At 40.2% G+C, this 20349-nt stretch overlaps 2 protein-coding genes across 2 annotated transcripts in view; both read left to right on the forward strand.

Annotated features, from left to right (window-relative positions):
- The first annotated feature begins 780 nt into the window (after nucleotides 1–780).
- LOC122524268 lies at nucleotides 781–9425 on the forward strand. Its single transcript, XM_043646415.1, has 13 exons — nucleotides 781–1067; nucleotides 1900–2010; nucleotides 2358–2509; nucleotides 3125–3194; nucleotides 3279–3511; nucleotides 3588–5376; nucleotides 6343–6546; nucleotides 6613–6949; nucleotides 7498–7812; nucleotides 7955–8013; nucleotides 8442–8605; nucleotides 8689–8851; nucleotides 8987–9425. Exons 2-13 carry the CDS (start codon nucleotides 1912–1914, stop codon nucleotides 9041–9043), a joined length of 3642 nt encoding a protein of 1213 aa, XP_043502350.1. The 5' UTR covers nucleotides 781–1067; nucleotides 1900–1911; the 3' UTR covers nucleotides 9044–9425.
- Nucleotides 9426–12386: 2961 nt separating this feature from the next.
- The window catches only part of LOC122524269 (PDZ and LIM domain protein Zasp-like), a 29726-nt gene continuing 21763 nt past the window's right edge, over nucleotides 12387–20349 (forward strand). Inside the window, exon 1 of the mRNA XM_043646417.1 lies at nucleotides 12387–12519. Within this exon, the coding sequence (XP_043502352.1) occupies nucleotides 12415–12519 (105 nt within the window). The 5' untranslated portion in view covers nucleotides 12387–12414. The remainder of the gene's footprint in view (nucleotides 12520–20349) is intronic.

Here is a 20349-nt window from a genome sequence, read left to right on the forward strand (position 1 = left end):
GGCAAGTAGATCGAACCTTCATTAGAATCGACACGAGGACGGTATCTCGTCTCGTCTCGTCTCGTCTGCGCTCGAGAGAAAAATTCTCAGCGCGTAAGTAGAAGTACATACTTGTTAAAAGTTAAGTAGAAAGGAAGTAGAATTGAAAGAGGAAGTTTCAGAGGAAGAAGAAAAATTGGTGAAAGGTGAAGAAGAGGAGGAGGAGAGCGAAGAAGAAAAAGAAGAAAAAAACACTTAAGGGCCGAATTACCGAAGCGTTACCGAAGAGTAACTTGTCGCGGAAATCGAGGCTCAAATTGAAATAGATCGATCAGTAAATAGATCGAGCCTTCGGAAAGCACGAGGAGGGACACGGAGAAGCCGTGTATTTGCGTCTTGTAAGTCGAGCGTCGTTGATCGAGCCTTCTGGCAAAGCTCATTGTGACACCGTTTCGGTGGACTGCTCAAGCCGGGCCGTTGCCCGGGCGCGTTTCCTTGCCTTGCCTTGCTTTGCGTTCCGTTGGGTTCCGTTCCGTTCCGTTAACTTGCGTCTCGTTGCTTTTCACTGGACGAACGAAAGCTAATTTCTTTCTTCGCTTTGCTCTCGCAACTTCAGTCTTCTTCGAATTCAGTGATCAACGTATTCTTGTCAGTGTGCTCTAGCTCGCACTATTTATCTTTTCTTTCTGGCAAGTACTCGTCATTTTCTACTTCTCTCTCTTTCTCTCACGCACACATATATATACATACACATCTATGTACATATATATGTTCGTGAATTATATCGAAAGAACTATAACTCACGTGTGGCAGACAATAATCGCAAAAAGCTTACGTAAGGGAAAAGGGGAAGGGATGGGATCTCTCTTCACGTGACCAATCTCGCCGATTCTGGATGCTGTGAAACGTTTTTAAGATATCGTGCGCTTTTAGGGATCATCTCATTTTATGGAATAACAATTCGAACGGTAGCGTTGAGAAGAATAAGAAGAAGAAGAATCAACCCCGTTGTAGGATGAAGAAGAGGCCGTTGACTTGGGACGTAAAATAGCTTTCTTCAGGCTGACGTAAATTAAACACAACAACTCGTAGGTTTTAAACGTGATAATACGGAATAACACGTTATTCTTGGATCGTGCGCGTTACCAACGATTGATTTTATTTAGAGAGAGAGAGAAAATATGAAAAGTGACGAGAGAGTTTTGGGGTAAAGGTGTAATAAGAAAGAAACATAGTGATTAAATGTATATAGAAGACTTCCAAAGGGGGTATGCGTAGATGGTAGATACATACAGAGAATGTTTTGTGTAATATGAATAATGACCGACAATTGCCGTGTGTCTCATTTATCTCGCACTTATACTAATGACGACTGCATTCGCGCTTGCTTACGTCTATTTCCGCGTACACAAGACGAATTGGTCGAGTCAGCCAACGGAAAGGTCGACGCAGATTTTTCCTTTTTGCGTGCAACTACCGAGATATTTAATTAAAAAAAAAAGAAATAAAATAAAATATATTTTTCTCTAGATAACGATCGATAACTTAATCGTTATTGTTTTCTTATAGTATATAGCACTATCGCATTACGAATGAATTTGATATAAATTTTGGGGATAAGATATGTCACGAATATGTCGTAAAAATATCTTCAAATCTGTTTACTCTTGTATAGTTTCCCTCTCATTCCTCCTACGCTGGATCTTAGTAAACAGGAAGAGAGGAAGAAAAATGGGCGATTAAAAATAGATTAAAAATAGGTCATTTGGTGGGCTGTTCGCATGAATTATTCGTTGTGCATTTCGTTTGAATTTCGATATCGTATCATTTCCGTCAAACGTTTCCATGTTACGTGGGCAAACGCTTTAGTAGAAAATACTCAACTAATATATACTAATCTTGTATGAAACATAATTTCAGATGTAGAGCAGCATGGCGATTAACATTAAATTTACAAAATTCGATAACACGCCATGGGGCTTTCGACTAGCGGGTGGGAGCGATTTTCCCCAGCCATTGACTGTCATCAAAGTATGTATCTTTTTTTTTTTTTTCTTTTTTCTTTAATCAGCGATCAAATATTTCAAACGTTTGAAGTAAATCGATCTCGAGGGTTTTCTTTTTTAAAGACGATCGAACCCGGCTTTGGCATTTAACATTATTTCGAGCCAAAAGTAGTGTGTCACCCAAAAGTTGTGCCAAGTTTGAGAACGGTTCACACCGATCCTGACGTTTAATTAAAAGTTCAATGTACGATTCGCGAGAACGTATAAGAGCCCCATATATTTTCTATTCGCGAACATTTACGTCAATTAATCGAATTTAAATGCATATTCTCGAGAATCTCGATAAATATCTCTTGGCTGTTGGTTTTGCAGGTTAACGAAGAGAGTCTTGCAGAATGTATGGGCATAAAAGTAGGCGATGTTGTAGTGAGATTAAACGATCAACCGATCAGCAGTTTGACGCATGGACAAGCACACGAGGCTCTCAAGCTGGCAGGCAACAATTTCGTTCTCGGTGTACAAAGGTAAGCATCTCCATTAGGAGACACTTTCTCGATACAAATTTGATAATCACATTTTTCTTTTTTTTCTCTGTGTGTGCTCATTTCTTTTACCTCGAATCCAATAATCACGTGCTATAAATTGTAAAGAATATCTTACGGACAGGAGGGGGGGGGGAGCTTTCTTAGCAGCCACAAGTCTGGAAAAACGAGTCAAAGTGCACGCTTGCTTGTCACTCTCTCTCTCTTTCTCTCTCTTTCTTTCTGGCTTTATATATAATCCAATGTAGCCAGAATATCCCGGTGCGTACACAAGGGTCTACGTGTGGCAATGTATTGCAACCAGTTATAAATAGGTGACCCAGAATGAAATCTGTTTATCATTGGTCGCTGGCGATTTTATTACTGGCTTTTCATACCGCACTTGCTCGTACCCCTCCTTCTTTGCCGATTCTTCATTACCTTTTCGTTCGCGCTCGGGACCACACGAAAAGGAAAAAACATAATTTAATAACGCCTAATCCCCTCGTTTAAGTTTTCATATTTAAAGAGGAAGTTGTAAGTCAAAATCCCAATGGGGAAATTTGAATAACGTGAAACGCGATATTTCTTACCAACCTTTTTTTCTTTTTGTTCCAGAGAGGGAGAAGGTTCGCGTAAGGCTCTCGAGGGTATACCGGACGAGAACATTGTCCCGTATAATATTTCGGTAAGTCCTTGTTTTATTTGTGAAAAATAGAAAAAAGCATAAAAAAAAATATCCGTCGAATGGGAACGTTCAATTCTGTCACAGCTAGCAGATTTGCCGCCAGTTTTCCCGGAGAAAATCTTATCGGAAGAGACGGTGTTAGAACAACGGGAAATAACGATCGAACGTTTACCAACCCCGGAGAAGGTCGAGGAATTGCCGGACAAGCCGAAGGACGCCGATAGCGAGATTATACCTAATCAAAATCTCACCGACGAGGAGATAGCTCAGTTGATTCTCGAGGAGGAAGAATTGCTTCCCGACAAGGGTGTTTTAGGGTAAATTGCGTGGTTTTCTTTTTCAGCGATAGATTCGTTTGAAAAGATTCGTATATAGGATAGGTACAATCGACAGGGTAAATTTCAAGAAGTTGAGGCCACGTGCGACAGCTTTGAGAGATTCTAAGGTCTTGGAGGAGCTTCAACACATCGCCACAGCTCCACCACCGGACATAGAGGAACGTCATCACGTTTCAACCTTTCTACAGAAGCCTAATCGACCGGTGCCGAAGGCCAAACCTCGCGAACCAGCCGAGGGAGAACCTTACAGAGTAGTTATAAAGAAGCAGTCGAAGAAAAGCGTGATAGCACGCTTGGTGGAGAAGGGTCTGATACCACCTGGAAGCCTCGACACGCCGATAGAACCAACTTCCGAGGTAAAGATGTACGCCTTCGAGGAGTCTAACGAAGAGTCTAACGAAATTGGGAGTGCCCTCTCCCAGGAGGAGAAGATTGATCTCCTTAAACCTCCTCTACCGTGTTCGATCCAATTTAACGACTCCCCAGACATCGAAGAGGACAACAACACTCTCTCACTCGTATCCATTAAAATTTCTGCTACTAATCCCGATCCTCCCACGTGTATTCCTTCTCTAACCGCACGACGATCAGCGATCAAACCTAAACGTTTCTACACGAGAGCTCGTTACTTCGAGAGATCCCTTCTCGGATATCCTAAGAATTCCGACAGAATCACTTTAGCCTATCTTCTCGAACTAATTCTGGGAAAATCTTCTCCCAATGGGACGGCGGCGTTCGGACGAATAAGAAGGAAGGGCCGTTACATCGAGACTTATCTCGAACGAGAGGACACCTGGTTCAAATCGATATTCAAGCTTTTCTTTGCCAAGAGAAACGATGTTACCAAGGGAAGAAGAAGAAGATTCGGTAAGCCCCGATACGCCGAACGATTATTGGCCAAATCTCTTCGCGGAGAATTCCTGGAGAGAAGGAAGACCACTACGGGGATGCAAAAACGACGTAGGCTCTGTCCTAGAGCGAGATATTTCGAGCGGGTCCTTGCGAAAGACGTACAAAGATTAATCGAACTTGTCAAGGAAATTTGTATTCCCGTAGATTTAGGAAGATTCTATATTGGCGGGGAGAAGAAAGATGACAAACGGGGTGCTAGGCGACGCTCGAGTTTGATCAAACTCAAGGGTCGATACTTGGAGCGTTGTTTAGCTTCGACGATTTCTTCCGCTTTAACGGGTCTCGTCGAATCAACGAAACGTCGATCGTCGGACGGGCAGCTCGATTTATCGACGAAGATTTCTCGTTCGAGGAGATGTTCGTACGATCGGGCGCACTACGGGGAACGCGCGATCGTACGTAATCTTGAGATTCTCGGGAACCTGGCCGAGAAGGCGACCTCGAAGATCCTTGGTTGGCGCGAAGGTCGGCCAACGAACGGCGACCTTGATGTACCTCTATCGAATTCGATCTCCTACGATGGCGAACAGGAGGAAGAGGAGGAGGAGGAGGAAAGGGGACGCTTTTCCAAGTTCTTACGATCCACCACCGAGTTCGTCTCCGCCGAAGTGTTTCATCGTGGTGCTAGGAGACTATCGAGATCGTCCAAGGTCGTCAAGGTCGACTCCCCCATGGAATCCACCGGCTGGCTCGGTTCACTCGCTCGACTCTGTGGCCTTGACAATGGCGCTCGTTTCTCCGATGACAGCTCGAAGACGTGCGACCAAAAGATTCTTGATCGTCGAAACGATTACGAAGCTCGCCGAAGGTTGTCATTCGTGCCTACCGTACTTTACCAGGGCTTAACCAATCGCATCGGCGTAGATTTTACAAAACTCGTAGCATACACTCTCATTCCCTGTGCGTCCGTCGTTTTGTTGTACATGTATAAGTAGATCCTTTCGAAAAATCCATTTTTTTTCTCTTTTCAATGCGATCGAGTTTCTTTGATCTTGCTATAGGCAGTATTGTTCTAGTTTAGATTGTTATACAACCTTCTAAGAATTATTATTAGGTTTTTAATCGAATGTCGTATCTTAGGGCGAAACATAAAATCGGACTGTTTTATGTTTTAATTTGGAAAATATATTTTCATTCATCGGAACAAGAGACTTGTTTATTAGAATTCCCATGAATGCATTTTAATCGACACCTTTGCATTTCGCTTATTCGAAACTTGATTTAGATTAGGTTTTAAGAATTTTCCTCTTCTCAGAATAAACGAACGAAAAAATAGTGATGGGAAAAGTAGCAGGAGGAGTGTAAAACAGTAGTACGTATCAATGTATCTCGAAACGTGCGTTTATGTTTCCCTTAACCCCACAATAATGAAATATATCAATTTCAAATAAATCATCGTCCTCCCAGTTTGATAATCTTTATGTTTGCATGTTTCTATGCGTTTTTCTCGTCGATGTTACTAAAAATATATACACACACATACATCTATACACCGACACAAATAGATCGAACATTGCACAGACCTCAGCAAACAAAAAACGCACATTTCCAGATGTAATCCGATTAGAATTCGATCGTTCGAATTAGATCGAATACTAATTGCCAACTGGGTCAATTAATAAATGAGATTGTGAGTCGTGTCGTAACCGTGTTCTTTATTTATTAATCAAAGATACAAGTTAGCCATTAACACATAGAATATGATTGCAAGAGGTAGAACGATAAAAGAAAACAATAATTGAAATAATTATGTCCACTTTGTGTATTCTTCGAATAACTTTACGATATAAATATAAATTACATCTTCTCTCGCCTCTTGCATAAATTCTATTTGTTTTTGAACGCAACGAGATAAAAGTTCTCTTCCGAATTTGGAAACTAGAAATTGTTGTATTCAGGCAACGACCCCGGCAGGGACTCCGGATCTGACTGGCAGATCGAGCGGAACTAAGACACCAAATTCGCGTCCGGAATCAAAGTTGGAAGTGATCGAGAGAACGCAGGACGTGACCACTGAGAAGATCGAAGAAGTTACTATCGAAGGAAAAGATCCGAACGTACGTCTGGAGGATCTTCAGGAGAAGAAAACGGTTGAGATTGAGGTAGAGAAGACAGAAAAGGAAAAGGCAGAGGCAAAGGAGAAGGAGGAGGAGGTGGAGGAAAGAAAAGAGGAGAAAGAGAAGGAGCAGAAACAGGAACAGAAGGAGAAGGAGGAGGAGGAGGAGCTAAGTAAAAGGGAAGAACCAATTCTTGCTGGTATCGAGAGACAGATGGCTGAAGTTGCGAGCAAGGTCGATCGGGAGAAGATCAAGGAGCTCGTGAGGACGGAGATAAACCTCGAAAAACAACTGGAGAACGTGCAGAGCCAGTTGCTAGCCCTGAAGCAATTGCCCAGCGAGATTGAGAATCACCTTAGGGTCGTGTCGGAGCAACTGAGGGTGATCATGGAGTTGAGCGGCGTTCAAAACGGCGGCAGCACTGTTAGCAGTCGTCGCGGATCGGCAGGTGAAAATCAGCCTTGATCGATTTTATTCACTTTCCAAAGTCGATGAACGAGATTTTCTGAACATTAGCCAATTCTCTTGGATAGAAATGGTGTTCCCTCCCCCCCACCGTCCACCCCCCTCCCAGGCGCCTACGCGCAATTCGCGACACACGCGACTTCCATTGCCAAATCGTTCAACCATTCATTCTGGATCGCTATTAAATGATCTCGTACGGTTTTGTCGGTAAACGGGTAAAACGTCATTGGGATGAACTGGGCTGATATATCTAACATGCATTTTGCTTAGAAGTATTTTTACTGTTTATAAATCGCGTTCAATGGAATTTCGTGGGGCTTGGACTCGATATTTGTCAAATGCTATTTTCGTCTTGTTTACTTATGAATATCTTTAAATATAAATGTATATTCGGAAGGTTCTTGCTTTTACGATAACGTACCCGAATTATTTTCGAATCATTTAAGCATCATTTGTCAAAAATTTGTCATTGACATTTCCAGGAATATGCATACTCATATTCTATTATTGACGAAACTTGTGTATTTTCAGAAGAGGAAGCTGCAAACCAATGTCCTCGAGAAAGGAAAGAAGAAGCACCACCGAAAACGGAAGACGTAATAGAAGATACCAAAGAAGAGTATGACGTACGATCCGAACGACCATCGACCGCCATGTCGCAAGAACCACCACAGATAATAGAACCGACCGACGATGATGAAGAAGAAATTGAAACGAGAGAATTGGATGGTACGATTTCTGTAAAAAGTAGCGACGACGAAGGTGGTAGTAGGGTCAAGAAATTCGTTGTCTCCTACGAGACCAGAGTGTCGAGATCGAGAACCGCGAGTCCAACGCCTTCTTATGGTAAATATGCATTCTTATTCTTTTACTCTAACTTATAAATCTAGTTACTAGTTATTATTTTTCTATCTATTTATCAACGAAGCAAGTCCACGTGAAATAACGAGGAATTATAGTTATTTTACCTTCTTATGCACCATTGTAGGTAGTTTTGAACCAGATCCAAACCTGTCGCCAAAAGATCAAGTTATTCAGGAGTTGCAGGTATACGAATGAGGGATATGCGGATATTATGTTTCACTGGAATGTATTTATTTTTTTCTTGTTTCTTGAATTATTTTTTGTGTTAAACGTTTTTTGGAAAATATTTCCAAATATTTTTGACCATGCACTTTATACCACGTTCACTGTTCAAACAGTTCTTCTTGTCGAACTGTATATCCCTTCGTATCGTATTTAACGTTTCCAATAGAATTTCATTTTTGTAAGATTTCCTCAGGTTAAATAATCTATAGGATAGATTATAATATAGTATTTTTTTTCCCATGTCGCACGTGCAACCTTGGAACGTCTACAATCAAAGATTGTAATTCTATCGTCTATACTCTATGTGTCCACGTATTTGAATACACACGTGTATCGGATGAATTCTTCCTAAAACACATTTTCTAATACGCGCGTTAAATTTTTAGTACAGGAAAGGAAGAAAACATTCGCAAGATCTTTGGCCCCAGGCTAAACAATTGGAGCTAACGTTCGGCCGTAGATGGAGATGTCCAAATGATTTCTTCAACGACGAGATGATAGCCGAAGTATTATCATCTCAGGCAGAAGTCATTCGCGGAAAAGCGTTGGGGTAATGGAGGTTATTAATTATCGATTGATCGTACATTTTGTTTAAACAAATGTTCCATTTATTCGTAACGTTTCTACTTGCAGGGTAAACTTTAAGAAATATGAGAAAACAAATCTACCAAACTACGATCATCTGATGAACTCGAGTGTCTATAAGATGATTCATAAGATGGAACGCGAACCGAAGAAAGGTATACCTGCGAGGCCTCCCAAAGTAAACGCTGCCGAGGACATAATCGAGAGAGTCGTAAGTTTTTAATGTAAATTCGGATGACGGGAAGCCTGCGGAGACAAACGATTCTTATTTAACGAAAGGCAAGCGTATTTCTTGCAACACACATGCATACGTACCACAGCTAAGCTTTTTTTAATATTTTTTTAGAGATCACCGGCGTTCAGCCTTGCCGATGACAGAAGTACTCGAAGTATTAGTCACTAATGGAAAAGACATCAACTTGAGTGAGATCATCGAACAGAGAACGTCGACGATCGAAATAAAGAAATAAAAAAGCAGTCGGGTTGCAAGAGGAACCGATCAAAGAATTTCGAAGGCAAACGAGCAACCAGAATGTCATCGAAAATCATTTTTAATTATTTAACGTTAATTTATCTATAAATGATTTTACATAAATGCGTATAAGTATTTGATCGTTAACAATGAGATTAAAAAATGCGAACGAGTGTAAGAGCACGTGTGTTGTGTGCACACATACCCTTATATACACCCATAAATACATTATTACGTATTTTTAGTCGGTTTCTCGGTTAAAATTCGATTAAGGATTAAGTGTATAACGTTAATAAAAGAAAAATTCACTTTGTACACGTTATCACGTTACCTATTTTAGGGACACTTCGTTTGTCCGGCGATAAAATAGGAAATACATCGGTAAGTAATTAAATCAAGTCCACATTTACGATGTTCAAAGTTTCATCGATTCGTGGAACCGATTACAAACTTAAACGTGATATTAACCGTATCGGTCTAAAGTATTTTTTAATTACTTTATTTTTTATTTAAATTTATTGACCAATTCAGCGAATCAAAGCAACGACCTTACTCCGCGTTCTACTTACAACATTATAAGAGTCCGATATTGTAGTCGCTGAATAATCTTATCTACTCGGAAGCTTTTAATCAATTGTCCGAGTTGTTGTTCCCATTAGATCCTTCACACATTTCTAAATAAAAATGATTTAATCGCACCGACAACTAATCCTAAATCTGAAAGGAAACCGTCAAGAAGTAGATACGTAATCGTTAAAGGTCCTCCAGAAATAGGTTAAACTGATGACGCGTATATTTCATAGCCGATGACAGAAGCTACCGGTCAGCGAAATGACCAGAAGTCGGTGAAAGAACGGAGAAGAAGAAGAAGAAGGAGAAGAAGAAACTTTTGCCGTTCGATGCCGGAGGCGCTTCCGGAGGTGATTCCGCTACTTCCTTGGATGAGTCTTGCGTACTTACTTTCACCTTTCCGGGATTACCGTGAGGTTCCTTCACTTGGTTCGTGGTAACGCGTATGATCCGGCTGAGTCACGTTTGCGTTACGTCCGCTCCGTCCTGCTTCGTCCCCTTTTACTTTTATACTTTTCTTTCTCTTTCTTTTTTTTTTCTTCTTTCTTTCTTTCTTTCTTCTTCTTGTTCTTCTTCTTCTGGTGGAGCTGCAGTAGACGATGCCGGTGCTTACACTCCGTGAGCGTGACGTCGGCTCCGAGCAATTTATGTAAAGCATTCTAGGCATGATTCACGAACTAGTTCGCGCCCTCGTGACCGCCACCGGCGCAGAATGCAGCTACGAAGAGGAGAAATAGAGAGAGAAAGAGAGAGAGAGAGGGAGGGGGGAGGGAGGGGAACCATGCAACGGTCCAACCACCGTCGTCGTTGTCGTCGTCGTCGAGCCGCGCACCACGTTCGAGCACCTAGCCGTAACTTGCACCTGGGATGATGCAGGTCTCTCTCTCTCTCTCTCTCTCTCTCTCTCTTTCTATGAAGTTTAACGTCTCGTGCAGTCCCCAGATCCGTCTCGTGTCTTCCCCGTATTTCTTCCTATCTTTCGAGAAACTTACCCTACAGATAACGACCATTTTAAAACGATAAGGAACTTGTCGGATAATCATATACAAGAGAAACATTCAATTTCAGTTAATTCACGGTATTCCCGTTTCTAACATTTAACAGATCATTTTCATTTTCCAGTGTCATTTTGCGGATGATCTATCGAAGATTTCTTTGTGAAAACGTTGATGCGCTGGATCTCATCGTCGCGCGACGGAAAATTTCAATGTCAAGTATGAGATCGGTCAATAAGCACATTTTCTTGGATAAAAGAAACGTCCGATATCACGGAAGAATTTATTTAACGGCCGTTCATCCCATTCATGACCCCGGATGACCCATTGACGGCGAGGAACGATGACTAAGGCGTTCCTCGTCCACCCTCATATCGTGGATAGAATCTTCCGAATGGCTAGGGAAAGATACCAGACGTGTTTCTGTATTTAAGAACGTTCCTTTTATTGTCGCGATGCGATACATGCACAAAACTGGTATCCGGTAACGTCGAAGTCATGTGACTTCGTGCTTGCATACATTTTCGTTGTTCATGCGCCAACCTGGGAGAAAAAAGGAAAAGTCTAACAAGAAGAAAACTCCCCCCACGATCCTGACACTTATATTTTATTATTATTAATAATTTCTGACGATAGACAGAGAGAGAGAGAGAGAGAGAGAGAGAGAGAGAGAACCTCAGTGAAATCGCATAAAAAGGAAGGAAGAAAATAAACGAATGAGAGTGAGAACGCAGCATGTCGCATAGATCTGACCAAAGTGTTCTTGTTTGCGAAGCTACAGGAGGAGACAGGAAAGAAGAAGAAGAAGAAAAAGTTTTCGAAGGAAAAGGAGCAAGTCAAATGTTGAGAATGTCGAAGTAGCAGGATCGTCGTCGTAGTCGTTGTCGAAGGAAGAAGAAGAAGAAGAAGAAGAAGAAGAGGAGGAGGTGGAGGAAGAGGAAGAGGAGGAAGAGGAAGATGTTCTCTCTCTCTCTCTCTCTGTTTCTGCTGCACCATCCATATACACACATACACACACACACACACAGAAGGCAACAAGACCTTCCCTGTCCCCCCCTCTCGAGGATTGGACGGTATTCTACCTCGTTCCTCCACTCCGTGGTTGTAGCATTCGAAATCGCACGTAAGGCCCCGCTGGCCGAGTGACCGTCCTCCGCTACCTTTACTCCGGCCTGCGCGTTCTTCGGGAACGTTTGTGCCGTTCCTCCTCCGAGAGTGCGCGCTGCTTCCTCCAGTAAGCTCCCGAACGTCGATCGACGAGGATCGAGGAAGAATAATATTGAAGATAGATCGGTGTGATTAACGTGCCTATTACGCGGGGAAATCTCGTTTCTTTTGTTTTTTTTTTCAATTAAATACGAACGCACATACACACACGCACGCGCAGCAAGCAGACGCGCCGAAGAATATATTATTCGCTTCGCGTGAATAATTTTTTATTTAATAGTCGCGCGAGATAAGGATTATCCTCTACGTCATTAGTTAGAAATATAATATCAGAAGTATATAAATAAATAATCGTCATCGTCGTTCTCTCTAATTGATTTTTTGTTTTTTTTTGATTGAGAACGTTAGATTTAAATTTGTCGTTGTTCTCTTCTTGGATTTTATAGCACGATTTTGAGAATTGGATAAGATAACGTAGTTGTCGTCGTCGGAGAAGAGAGTTACCTCTGCTTCTTTTTTTTGGTTGTTATTGTTATTAAAAGAAAAGGGATCAAGCGAGAGTTCAGTGACATGGCACAGCTGATAAGCGTCAAACTTTCCCGCTTCGATGGATCACCATGGGGATTTCGTCTTCAAGGTGGCAAGGATTTCGGTACACCGTTGATCGTACAAAAGGTACGTTTGCATTATTATTTCATTTCTTCGCAATGTATACGTAGGTATATACAATCAACGAGTTTACGAGACTATTCGTTAGGATAGATATAGGCGTGTTCGGTGAATTGAAGATTTAACGATGAAAATTTATAGCGCGTAGTAGGCTCAATTAACGGCAAAGTTGTTTTACATTTATTCGAGCTACCGTATATCTAAGATATAATAACAAGCTTTAACAAGTATTCGTATCTTAGGAAATCCGGTTGTAGACAAAATTATCCTCGCGAATGTGGAAAGTCGCGAACGACACCGGCGACACACGACTGGCGCCTAGTTTTTTTTTCGTTTCTTTTTCCAATTCTCGATCAAGGACCTCTCTCTCTCTCTCTCTCTCTCTCTCTCTCTCGTGCAGCACGATTTAACCGATCGTTTGAAACTTTGATACAGACTTTAGATAGAACGACGAAATCGACAAATCGCGAATGTATTTTTTCTTACGTGCATACAGATCTTTCGTCATAACAAACGATTCGTTGATAAATATCAAATAGTTTCTCGATAAAATCATCTCAACGATCGCGAAGAAAAAAAATGCGCGCTTTTGCTCGTGCTCGTGCTGGCTCAAAATACAATTGGTATTATTCGTTAAAAGTGTTGGAATAATCGAGAACCACGGTCACGAGCTGAAACGTCGCTAAAGCGGATTTGTTTTTGTCCGCTACCTGTCTACCATCAACACAATCCAACCCAAGTCAAGTCCGAGTAAAGTTGACGAAGACAATTACGTAAGTTACGTTAGAAGCAGTAGCAGCAAAAGCAGCAGCAGTGGAAGATAGCTATACGCCAAATTATTTCACGCGCATCGGCAGAAATCGTTGCCAACTACGCGCGAAACGCTCGGCTCGTCGCAACACAACCGTCCTCGTGTTTTTGGCGATGAAACGAGTCGGGGTAATACGAGAAGCTTTTGGCCCGTGTTACAACCAGACGAAAGGGGGATTGATGGATAGATCGATTTATCGATCGATCGATCGATCTATCGTTCCTGAGACTATCGGATTTTCTTCTTCTTCTTCTTCTTCTTCTTCTTCTTCTTCTTCTTCTGTCGTCGAGATCGTAGTAGCAAATATCATCGTTGAACAAATCTCACTCATTGAAGAAAAACGATCTCTCGTCATAGTCGACGGACTAGAACGAACGATCGCATTTGAACTTGAAACACAAATTATACTTTCAAATGTAATACAAACTTATAAATAAAAAGATCAATTCATTGAACCAACATGAACAATTAACGATAGATATAAGATGAAAATAATCCCATTTGATATTTTGTTCATTTCTACAATCGTATTTTGTAATCGATGTTACGAACTTGGCCTTCTTCTTAGCGGTGCTCCGTTTATTTTACGATGCCGCAAATACGGCCGTCCAACCGCCCTTCGGGCTTTCTCGGAAAGGAGAGAAATATGAGTGCGATGTAAGGTTTTGCCTTTGAGACAACACCCACTCTCTCTCTCAAAGAAGAAGAAGAAGAAGAAGAAGAAGAAGAAGAATATTACTCTTTGCGAAGAGTTGTCTTTCTTTTATTTGATTCGTAAACTCGTACACATGCTAATCGATTAATAAGAATATAAGATAATAAATAGTTCAACGATATTTATCTTTACGATTCTTAACTAACGACCAACCGGTTAATATTTTTTTTTCTTAACGAATTCACGTACCATAATATGTTATTCAAATATAATCGATTATAAAGAATATAATATGAAATGTTTGGAAAATGAGACGGAAGTAAAGTTAAAAGTCGGAGTTACTTACCGTCAAAGTAAGGAAACGTAAGGGTGAGATGGTGGAAGGGTGTCGAGGAAGGGAGGGCAAGGGGAACCGGCGCGTCGCTGGTAATCCGAGGCAAATTATTTGGGCGTTCTATTTCTAGAAGGTGCCTTTGCGAAACTCGCAAGCCGGGTTCGCAAGCCCCGCTCGACGACGACGACGACGACGACGACGACGACGACGACGAATCTCAGCTTCGTGCGATTTTATCTATTTATCTACTTATCTTCCTTTCTATCTATCTATCTCTTTCTTATTTAGATGTAATTTTTCTTTAAGGAAGTAAATATAATCGTTTCTTAAATCGAAACAATTTAGCGAGGTAAAAACATTTTTCAATTTCTATTAGCAAATTCTATTCTACGTAATCATAAGAGAAAGAGAAAGAAGATGGCATAATAATGATTTGTAAAATGCATACGTTTTCTCATTTCAATCTCTGTATAATATCATCACGTGTCCGATCCGAGAGAACTAGTTTCGTGTCCAAGATGAAGTTCTAATAGACGCCTTTTGACATTTATCTCTGACAAGCGAAGGAAGTTTACGAGTATTCGTCTAATACATCTAGTAGATTCTAAAACGGATGCTGCTTGCGAATTATCAATAGATATACAATACTTATGCTCCTCGTATACTGTATGAATCTATGCGTGTAATATACCGGATGAATTCTCTGATCCAGTTTTCAAATTAAATTTATTTGCCGACTACTCGCCAGTAGTCTTCTCTGTTTTTTTTCTTTTTTTTCTTTTCAAACTCTTTTTTTTTTAAACTTATCGTTAGCGAAATGCAGAAGTTACGTACGGTCGTTAATAATAATCCAAGGCCAAGGGGAAGCGATAAACAAAGAGCGTTTAAGTTAACGACGCTAATCGCGATTTCGCGGTAAAAAAAAAAAAGAAAAAAAAAGATCAGCCGGAAAACTAACCGGCCTTGCTTTTTAGTTTTAATAAATCTACGATCATAAATGAACTTATGTTTTAGAATTGAGTAAATATATGAACAGATGCGAACGAAGTAGCGAAGCTAGAGTAGATAAGATCTTGAAAAGGAAAGAGAGAGAGAGAGAGAGAGAGAGGAAATTTATCTTTCCTTTTTTATCGTAATATTTAGTTAATCAGTTATTCGTTTTTTTCCTTCTTTTTTCTTTTTCCTCGCAAAGAGTCAAGAAAAAGAAAAAGTCACGTTCGTTCGAACTACAACTAGCGAAGTAAAAAAAATTCTAATGAAGAAAATTCGTAGTCATTTCATTCGTCCACAAACTGCTATGCAAGTTTCCGCGATTACGCTAGGCGCGATGCAGTTGGCGTAACGTGGGCGCTCTCTCTCTCTCTCTCTCTCTCTCTCTCTCTTTGCGTGTTATGCGATATTTCGTTTGGGGACGATGCACACATGCTTGGAATAAACATTATCGCGTCGAGGAAAGGAACTCGTTAGGAATCCTATCGTTCGATTACGGACTCGTTCATTTGATAACGTTGCTTCTAACATTACGGTTTTTAATTTACGTTTGGAAAAACAAAACTATAAGATATTTCCGTTGGGTTGTGGCCTGACGACGACGATGACGACGACGTGCCTAATATTCCACGTAAATTTGATAACAAAATTATCTTACGTTTAGTTTTATTATCAAAGACATTCACTACTCTTTCGAAGAATGATCAAAGACCAGGAAGAATTTCGTTCACGAGAGGAGCGCACTTGACATTACACAGCTTTCGTGTCTCTCGGATCAAAATTACGCAATGATGAGGAAAGAGAAAGAGAGCGTGTGAGTAAGAAATGGCGCCAAGTCTAAATACTCAAATCGTTCGAGAGAAACACAAGCTACGCGTTTCCTTCCTGCTCGTGCCAAGATAGATTCTTTTAACCGAAGAAAATCACAAAATTTCAGATAAGATAACAACGTTGAATTCTGTTCATCTTACGATCTCGTACGAAAAGAGGATCGGAGTAAACGCGAAGGAATTCTAATCTGGAAACGAGAGTTCCTTCCGATAAAGGTTAATACACGAATGTGGTAACAGCTGGTAAGTTGCCAACACGTGGGTGGTTTAACGCAAATATCGAGTTTATATTACTCACTCTAGTTAACATTGCATTATTCTTTTCTTTCGCGAAAAGAAATATCCTTAAAAAGGTGCTCGAATCTTCTCGATTCCAATGGAAATGATATTTTCGTTCTACCTAAGACGAATAATTCTAAGAATTGCTTTTCCTTGGAAACATCTTTCATCTCTTTCAAAGCGTTTACACGAGAATACGTGCGAAACTTTTAAAATGATTCACGGACAGACAGAGACTCCTTCTTCTTCAATATTTTGCAGAATCCCTGAAAGTTTCTAAACTTGTTTATCAATTTATATAATAATCGAGACCAAAAATTAATTGATTAAAACTGTGTTACAGCACAGTTCGGACACCCATGAAAACCGGCGTTCTTGCATACGCGTGTCTTATTATTAGAAATGTTTCATTCCGTTTAATATTATTTTTATCCTCGGTATCTCATTTTTGTATGAACATTTTCATCCTTACTTTTTCTATTATTATATTAATTTGTAATAAATTATTCGTCTTGCATTCGCAAGTATATTTTATTTGATTATTTTTCGTTGTTGTTCATTGAGAAAGGAAACAAACTCGAAGAAATATCAGCGGAAGATAGAAAGATGCCCCGGGTACGCACATTTGCGTCGATTCGCTCATCGATACAAAAGGAAGAGAAGAAAGACACGTTTCTAGACGTGAGCGTGAGTTTATTTCGGATCGTACTCGGATTTCTCGTCTCTCTTTTTCTCTCTCTTCTCTCTCTCTCTCTTTCTCTCTTTCTTTCTTCTTTCTTTCTTTCTTTCTTTCTTTCTAAGACATCATGGAATCCGCTTGTCATTCCTGCATATAGCATCGAATAAATGTTTCGTTCGGCGAGCAAATTCAAGTTTCCACGAGAATGTCAACGGGCTATCGAGAAACCGAAGCCGGCTCCAATGGTTTCTCGTTATTTGTGGAAATCGTAGAAAATCAAAGGAACGAGCAGATGGTTTTTACTAGTTTAGCCTAGTAAAGCAAGAACCAACGTGGAATAATCTTTGAAAATCTATAAGCTTATTTTCAAATTAACTTCCTCGCGTTATATAATATTTATTTTATTGTTCGACATTATTTTAAATTTTGTTTAACAAAAAATTGTTGTTAATTTCCGCTAGTCTTAAAAGAAAAAAAAACGTCGTCTGATTTTTGTCCACGCTAATTACGACGACGGAGAGGAGAGGGGGGGGAAGAGGGGTGTTAGAAATGTTTTGGTAGCTTTTCGAGGAACATATTTCGCGTGTCGGTCGGGTGACGTTTTAATAGAAGAAAGAAATATTCGACCGTGAATCGGAAACTTGGCGGCTGTCACGGGTCAGGTGATATTTGGTTTAGAGCGTTGAAAAATCTCTTCTATGCACAGAGAGAAAGAAGGAAGAAGTAAAAAAATGAGAGAAGCGGAAAATGAGAAAATAAGAGAGAGAGAGAAAGAGAGAGGGAGGGAGGGAGGGAGGGAGAAGTTTGTAAAACGTGGGTGTTTTGGCTCGAACCTCCTGGAGAGGCAAAACGTTGCGCGTAATACGTCGAGGATTACGAGAGGCTGCCCGTTCTGCACACGGTACGAAAATGCATGAGTCGATCAAGATGTTTAGTGAATCATTTGTATCATCGATTAGTTCAACTTTTATCCTAAGTATCTAAACTACATCTTATCGCAACCAATTTCTTCCATTTCATTCATTTTATTACTCATTTTTTCTTTTATCGATTAGGTACGATAACTTCGATAAGCATGCACACACACACACATACGCATATTACGGTCGATGATTCGTACGATCTATTATCGTACAATTACTTCAGTAATCAAAGTAATAACTCGACAATCATTTTTTTTGTTCAATTTCTTAAAAAACTGTTGTAAGGAATTTTGTAATTTTGAGTGCGGTTCGTTGAATTGCACGTAACGAGAAAATATTTGAGACAAATATTGTTGGGGGGGGGGGGACAATTTCGTCTCAAACGTTTTCCCAAAAGATTTATATTCAATCTCGGGATAATTTGTTCTTCATTTTTTGAGTTTTAGTAGTTCGATCTTTCTCTCTCTCCCTTAGCTAGCGGCAAAGTGCGAGAGTGAGAGGACGAGGTCGTGGAGGCTGAGAGGAAGCCCGGTCTCCGTGTGGATATTAATAGAGGCCGAGGCCCGCTGCCGGACGCCACCGAGCTTAGCTCTCTCGTGGATATAAAAATATCGCTTTTATTTCTCACCGCGTGTCTTCTAAAGTCTCCTCGACTTTTTCCCGATCTTACCAACCAACCGACCAATCATACACCCACCCACCCGTCCGCCTTCTTTATTTTCTCTTATCTACGCGAGATACAAGCTTACACGCATCGTATCCGAGTAAAATTCTCTTCTACCAATTTATTCTTTTTTAAATTTATTTTTTTCGTAGCGAGACACGCGCGACAATTTAGCCCCTATTATTTTCTTCCGGGATCTTTTATTTCTCGATTTTATTTTCCTTTTTTATTTTTTTTTTATTTCTTTTTTAAATATAAAGCTGTCTTCGACGAAACACAGCCCGGGAGATATATCGAGATCGATAAAAAAAACAACAAAAAAGAAAAAAGAAAAGAAAAGAAAAGAAAAAACAAAAATTAGAACGATTCGTCGGTGAAATTTTATCTCGTTTACGAGGATAGGATTTAGGAGCGCCCGTCGTAAATGCCGATTCGATTTCGGGAATGAGAGAGGGAGTTGAAGAAAAGAGAGAAAAATAAAGGGAGAATTAGAGAGTGAGTGTGAGAGTGAGAGAGAAAGATTTGTGGGAAATTTGCCAAAAGACGAGGGAGCAGGTATCGTTCTTCTGTCTCGTTTGTTTGCCGAGAGTTGGATCACTATTACGTTGTCGCGATTAGATCAGAATAACGAGACGCTTTGAAAAGTATAGCAACGGAATGTAGTTAAAATTTAAGCTAGCGAAACAACGAACAGACAGACGTATTTAATCAATTCTCGAGTCTCTAAATCTCGTTTGTTCTAATTTTCTAACGATCCTTCGTCGTATTATTTCCATTGATTTTTCTATGAAAAGGGAAAAAGACAAATAATATTCTTTGTTAAGAAAAGGAGCACTTAACGATAGGTAAATTACGTTTTGTTAACTCATTGTCGGAGTGTAAATATTTCGGAATTCTTTCATCTCTTCATCCGTTGATGGTGGGAACGAACAACCAACTTATGTACCGTTGATATATGTATTACATACGTGTACGTAATTACATGCACGAAGAAATTCAAGCGCGTGCTTTTACGAGAGCGCACAATATCGTATCGACATTCCAATCGGTAGAGAAACCCGAATTACGCTGATTTTCTTGTTGAAAAAGAAAAAAAAGAAAAAAAGGAAAAAAAAAAAGAAAAAAGGAGAAAAAAGAATAAGAAAGAAATCATGGGGAAAGAAACGAGAGTAAATTTCTTGTAATAATTTCACAATTGTGGCCAAGTAAAAATAAGGTTGATTTTTGAAAGTAGCATTGAAAACATTCTTTCGTAGCAACATCATCGATGTGTTCAATGCAGTCCCATGTAAAGCGATTCTTCCATGGTGTATTTGTGGTAGAGCACGTATATGTATTTAAGAAGGATAAAATACATAGGTAGATACTCGAACGTGTATATTATTGTAGTCCGTGGCACGAACGAACGTACGAACGAACGAACGAACGAACGGTGTGCGGTTTGTTTGAAAAGATAAGACTTGGTCAGACGTAGACCGATAATTTTGACCTGACGTCATTGTCTATTTCTTCTTCTGTCTCGGAGATCACGTCGAGGCTGTGCTAGCCATTAGAATTTTCACTAAAACAGGAAGTCCATCTTGATACGTTCGACTTTGATTTTACAGCTAAACAAGATTAAGATAACATTCTATAACTTCCTGTAATTCTTACAAATAGAATACTACTCCC

This window comes from Polistes fuscatus, unplaced genomic scaffold (genome assembly GCF_010416935.1).
Source record: "Polistes fuscatus isolate 324 unplaced genomic scaffold, CU_Pfus_HIC Scaffold7, whole genome shotgun sequence".
NCBI classification, from domain to species: Eukaryota; Metazoa; Arthropoda; class Insecta; order Hymenoptera; family Vespidae; genus Polistes; species Polistes fuscatus.